Consider the following 6011-nt stretch of genomic DNA (forward strand, 5'->3'; position numbering starts at 1 on the left):
AGCTCTCTGTGTTGTTTAAGCATCTCTGTCCGGTCTGAACAGTAGGGGCGTGAGTGATTCAGAACGACTTTGGAAATTGTCCAGAGACCGACGTCCTTCAATATGTGTACATAGATCGCTAGACAATTTATGCCGGCTGAGGAATTTGTCTTCAGAGTAGGAGATATCTTGGATTTCCACCCCCTCTCTGCTGCATACGATTAGTTGATTCTTAATCTCGTCTCCCTTCCGAGTCGTGTTCCTTGTTTTGGTAGAAAAACAGGCAAGTTTAGAATAATTTTTGTAGAACTTTCTGGCATCTTCTAGTGTCTTGAAAATCATCCCGACCTTTGGGACAAATTGTTTATCCATAACACACCTGGTCTGCAGAATGAATCGAACATGTTATTATGGTGAAGTAATGGTATAGAACTAAATGAATGGAACATTATCCATTATATAAATTCAAATTCAAACAGCTTTCTACATAATGAACCGAACACATTATTATGGTGAAACAATTGTATAGTACTGAATGAATGCAACATTATACATTATATAAAATTAAATTCAAACAGTTTTTTACAGAATGAACCAAATATGTTATTATGGTGAAACAATTATATAGTACTGAATGAATGCAACATTATCCATTATATAAAATCAAATTCAAAACACACGTGTCTACCATTTAGAGATTATCAATTCGATTCAATTCAATTCAATTCAGAACGCTTGCATCCATTAAATTCAATTCAATTTAAATTAGCTATTGCATTCCATTCAATTCGATTCAAAATTGAATAATCCAAACCTCGTCCGCTTGATTCCTTTCAGAAGAATAATTCAAATAGCTCTCATTCAACTGATTTGAAGTTGAATCATTCATTGTTTCGATTGAGAAGTGCAGATCAAAGAAGAAAACGAAGAAGATGAGCGCGACCAGAGAAGAACGACAAAGCTTATTACATTCAATGCAATGCAGATCAATAAAGAAGAATGCGAGCAGAGAAGAACTAGGAGAGCAGAAGGTTTAGGTTGTAGCAGAAAATTTACGTTAAACAAAAGGTTCAGGTTGCAACAGAGAAAGTTTACGCTATAAGTTATATATAGCATGTATATCACAAACGAATAAGGGAGTGGAAGAGACGTGTCTGACAAAAAAATACTTAGATAATTTGAATACATTTTTTATATGAATGTGAAAGATTATTGTTAACTAATAAACCAAACCTGACCAGACCGATTCAGTGCAGACAACTTGTACAAAAAGATTTTAGTACACACAGACGCCACTCTCATAACCATTTTGGGGTTTAACTACTAATCACTAGTAAAATTATAATAATCAGTTGTTTTCTTGAACAAAAGTTCGGTGCTAAGTACAGAAGGAGCGTCTTGTATGGTTGTTGGGATTCAATCCAAGATTTACACGATTTGAATCGCCTGATTTCTGGAAAGCATATTCTAGTCGCACACCCCCTCTAGTATCCGATGGTGCTCTTGAATAAACCTGACACGATGCAATTACTGTCGGTCGACGGTCAGGTTTTCCCCACAGTATTTCTTTTCTTTTAGAAATTGTTTAGTTCCTCTCGTCTCCTTGTATTTTCTATATGATGTCGTATGATATGAATTCGTCCATATACGTTTATTGCCTATTCTGATATTGCAAGTAGTATTTGCGATGGATAACGAGGTGTTAGAATTTGATATTGGGCTGGAAGGAGGGGAGGGAGAATGCGAGGATGATGAGGGCGACATTGAGCACCCTATGGCTATGGCCATGGCTATCGAAGAGGATGAACTGGCTGATGCTGACAGAGGCAGAGGCACTGCCACTAGTGGTAGCGGTGGAGAAATTTACGTTCCTGAGGGTTTTGGTGCGGGTGACCTCTTAGATCTTGAACCTTACGAGGGCATGGAATTTGAGTCTGAGGAGGCTGCCAAGGCCTTCTACAATTCTTATGCCCGTCGTGTCGGGTTCAGTACTCGGGTTAGCTCATCCCGGCGTTCCAGGCGCGATGGAGCCATCATACAGAGGCAATTTGTTTGTGCAAAGGAGGGTTTCCGCAACTTGAATGAGAAACGCACCAAGGATAGGGAGATCAAGCGTCCTCGAACCATTACCAGAGTCGGATGCAAAGCGGCTTTGTCGGTCAAAATGCACGACTCTGGCAAGTGGATCGTCTCTGGGTTTGTTAGGGAACACAACCACGAGCTTGTTCCACCGGATCAGGTGCACTGCCTTCGCTCTCACAGACAAATATCTGGAGCTGCCAAGACGCTAATTGATACTTTACAGGCTGCTGGAATGGGTCCTCGGAGAATTATGTCAGCACTGATCAAGGAGTGTGGTGGGATTAGCAAAGTTGGTTTTACAGAGGTTGACTGTAGGAATTACATGAGGAATAATAGGCAGAGAAGTCTAGAAGGCGACATTCAGCTTGTTCTGGATTATTTGAGACAAATGCATGCCGAAAACCCTTGTTTCTTCTATGCTGTGCAAAGTGATGAGGACCAGTCCATGAGCAATGTTTTCTGGGCCGATCCCAAGGCAAGGTTGAATTACACTTTTTTTGGTGATACCGTAACCTTTGACACTACTTACCGATCCAATAGGTATCGACTACCGTTTGCTCCCTTTACTGGTGTAAACCATCATGGACAACCTGTTCTCTTTGGTTGTGCTTTCCTAATAAATGAATCTGAAGCATCATTTGTATGGCTTTTCAAGACGTGGCTTATGGCTATGTCTGGACGCCCACCATTGTCAATAACAACCGATCATGATTCTGTAATTCGGTCAGCTGTACTACAAGTATTCCCTGAGACCCGCCACCGATTCTGCAAATGGCACATTTTTAAAAAATGCCAGGAGAAGTTATCTCACATTTTCCTCAAATATCCAAATTTCGAAGTCGAATTTCACAGATGTGTTAACTTGACGGAGTCAATTGAGGAATTTGAATCTTGCTGGTCAACACTCATCGATAGGTATGATCTGCGGGACCATGAATGGCTTCAAGCAATATATTCTGCTTGTAAGCAGTGGGTACCTGTATATTTGCGAGACACATTCTTTGCAGAAATGTCTATCACACAGCGAAGCGATGGCATGAACTCATACTTTGATGGGTATGTAAATGCTTCAACCAACTTAAATCAGTTCTTCAAGTTGTATGAGAAAGCACTGGATAGTCGCAATGAGAAAGAAGTCAGAGCAGATTATGACACAATGAATAGTTCACCAGTTTTGAAGACCCCATCTCCAATGGAGAAGCAAGCATCTGAGCTTTACACACGAAAGATTTTCATGAGGTTCCAAGAGGAGCTAGTTGGGACGCTAACATTCATGGCATCCAAAACCGAGGATGATGGGGAGGTCGTTACATATCATGTAGCTAAATTTGGAGAGGATCATAAGGCATACTATGTTAAATTCAATGTTTTAGAGATGAAAGCGAGTTGTAGTTGCCAAATGTTTGAATTTTCTGGCCTTGTTTGTAGACATGTTTTGGCAGTGTTTAGAGTAACCAATGTACTTACTCTACCCGCTCATTATATATTGAAACGTTGGACGAGAAATGCCAAAAGCAGTGTAACATTAGAAGAACATTCTTGTGATATATATTCTTACTATTTGGAATCTCATACAGTTAGATATAATACCCTCAGACACGTGGCCTTTAAGTTTGTTGATGAAGGAGCAAAGTCTCCTGAGACTTATGATGTTGCAATGGGTGCTTTACAAGAGGCCACAAAAAGAGTTGTTCAAGTAATGCAAAGTGAGGGACGAATTCTCATCAACAATGGCAAAGTTAGGAGTCACTTGCAAATTGATGAAAGTCATACTAATTCCAGAAGTGGACACGAGGAAGGAAACTTGGGCCAGCATATGTCCGAGGTCAGAGTTCCATTTCCCTTTTGTTCTTTTGCTGCTGTGTTTTACTCTTCCACTCACCCAGTTAACATGAATCTTCTAGCTTCTTGTAACAACTTAAGCTTCGTTTAATATAGTTTTTCTTCCATTTGGACTTTGTATAATATATTCTTGAGTCGATTTCAATAATATTCTGAAGATTAAACTGTTTAAACTCCTCCCTTAAGCAATACACATGTAATTTAATTTACAGAATTGATTAATTGAACAAAGTGAACCATGCCACCAGTTCCTTTATCATTCTGATTTTATCCCTTATCTGACTAAGCACTTTTATTTGGTTATTTCACCTTATAATATGAACATATCTAGTCATTAGTTTTCCATTTGCCTTGGGGATTGGTATTTTTCCTGTCTGATTACTGCAGCTAGTTGCCTGATGTGCACTCTTTTACTCCTAATTATTTGTTTAAGCGAATTTGTTTATTTGTGGCCTTTAAATACCCCCACCTTGTATTCATATTGTGTTGAATCTTGATTTATCTGTAATTTTTTTTTCTTCATTTTGGGAAAATAAAAGAAAACAAGCCTAGCAACTAGCATCGTAATATTTCTGGAGTTTGTTCTTGGTTGAGAATATATTTGAAGGCATATTTCTTGTCTTATTTTTGGGTTTTGAAGCAGTCAGTGTTGATTGCAGTGCCTTTTGGATGTTGTCTGCTGTGGATTCTTATTATTTGTTTGTTTACAGCATACAAATGCACCGGGATTGGATTTAGTGGTAGACGTTTTATTTTAGGTTTCATATGGGGGCAGGGAAAAAAAAAGAGATTATGTGCGTGCTCAACATACATCATTCTACATAACCAAGTTATGTGGACTAATATCTAATTTAGCTCGAAATACTGTAAATTGCCGTTTCTACCTTCTGCCAATTTTTGGGGCAGAAACATGAATTGATTTAGTTACCTGTTAAAGGTGTCGAATGGGGCATTGAGGTCCATCTTTTATTTCTTTGAAAATGTGCATGTCATTATACTTATTTTTTTTTAACTTCATTGCGTCATATCTTGCAGGATGACATGGACAAGAGCATTAGAGAACTTATGAATGAGCTTGAGTTTGCAAATCGAAAGTGTGAAATTTACCGGTCCAACCTGCTCTCAGTTTTGAAAGCTGTTGAGGATCATAAGTTAGAGTTGTCGATTAAGGTGGAAAACATCAAGATAAGCATTAAAGATGGCCTCTAAGGACTTCGGAGGAAAACATAGTAACAGATAGGAACAAATGAAAAAGCTACTTCTGGAATAAAAAGAACGGAAAGTCACTGTTGCTTGGGAAGTACAGCCGCACCTCTTTTAACAGGCATTTAGTTTTTGATAAATTTGTTAGTATTTGCCGACCCCGTTATAAAGAATAAGTAAGTATTGTCTACGGTGTTCATTATACCAAAGCTAAACATTCGTGGTTGAAGTTTATAAGTACGTTTAGATTTGTATATTATCTATAACAATATATATAAAGAGCATCACTGGGAACATTTCTTTTCGAGTAAACTAAGCTATATGCCCGTGCATTGCACCGAATACAATGTAGAGGGATGGTGTAAAATTAAGATATTATCACCATTAAATTTGTGAAAAAAATATAAAATTATTATTATTATTATTATTTAGAAATATAAGCCGTTAATAATACAAGGAGAAAGGAGTCCCATTTTTGTTTATAATACCGCTCATTTTGGTTGCGTTTGTTTACAGAGAGACAGGACACTGAGGTAGGGACACTAAGACACAAAATTATGTTTGATAGAGGAGACATAAACAGAAACAATGTATCCAGCGATACTGAATTAATATATTTTGTGTCCATCGGAGATACTAACAAGGGACACAATTTATTTTTTATTTTTTTTTTCATTATTCTTGTTAATTTTTCATAATTATATTTTTATTATTATATTATTCGTCTCAAATTTTTTGAATGAAAAAAAAAATTAGAATAAATTAGATTTTCATAATTTGTTCTAGTTTATTACCAAATAAGATACAAGAACACAAAATTTTATGTTTCTGTCTTTTATGTCTTGTTCTTAGTATCTTGTATTTGTCCTGATCTCAGAAACAAACGCAACCTTTAAGAACGATTT

The 6011-nt window shown here is 37.3% G+C and overlaps 1 protein-coding gene across 1 annotated transcript; it reads left to right on the plus strand.

Annotated features, from left to right (window-relative positions):
• Positions 1 to 1227: 1227 nt before the first annotated feature.
• Positions 1228 to 5418, plus strand: LOC107631940 (protein FAR1-RELATED SEQUENCE 5). Its single transcript, XM_016335539.3, has 2 exons — positions 1228 to 3886; positions 4939 to 5418. The coding sequence occupies exons 1-2, from the start codon at positions 1667 to 1669 to the stop codon at positions 5110 to 5112; spliced, it is 2394 nt and encodes a 797-aa protein (XP_016191025.1). The 5' UTR covers positions 1228 to 1666; the 3' UTR covers positions 5113 to 5418.
• Positions 5419 to 6011: the final 593 nt, after the last annotated feature.

Source organism: Arachis ipaensis, chromosome B3 (assembly GCF_059453495.1).
Source record: "Arachis ipaensis isolate K30076 ecotype BB chromosome B3, ASM5945349v1, whole genome shotgun sequence".
NCBI lineage: Eukaryota > Viridiplantae > Streptophyta > Magnoliopsida > Fabales > Fabaceae > Arachis > Arachis ipaensis.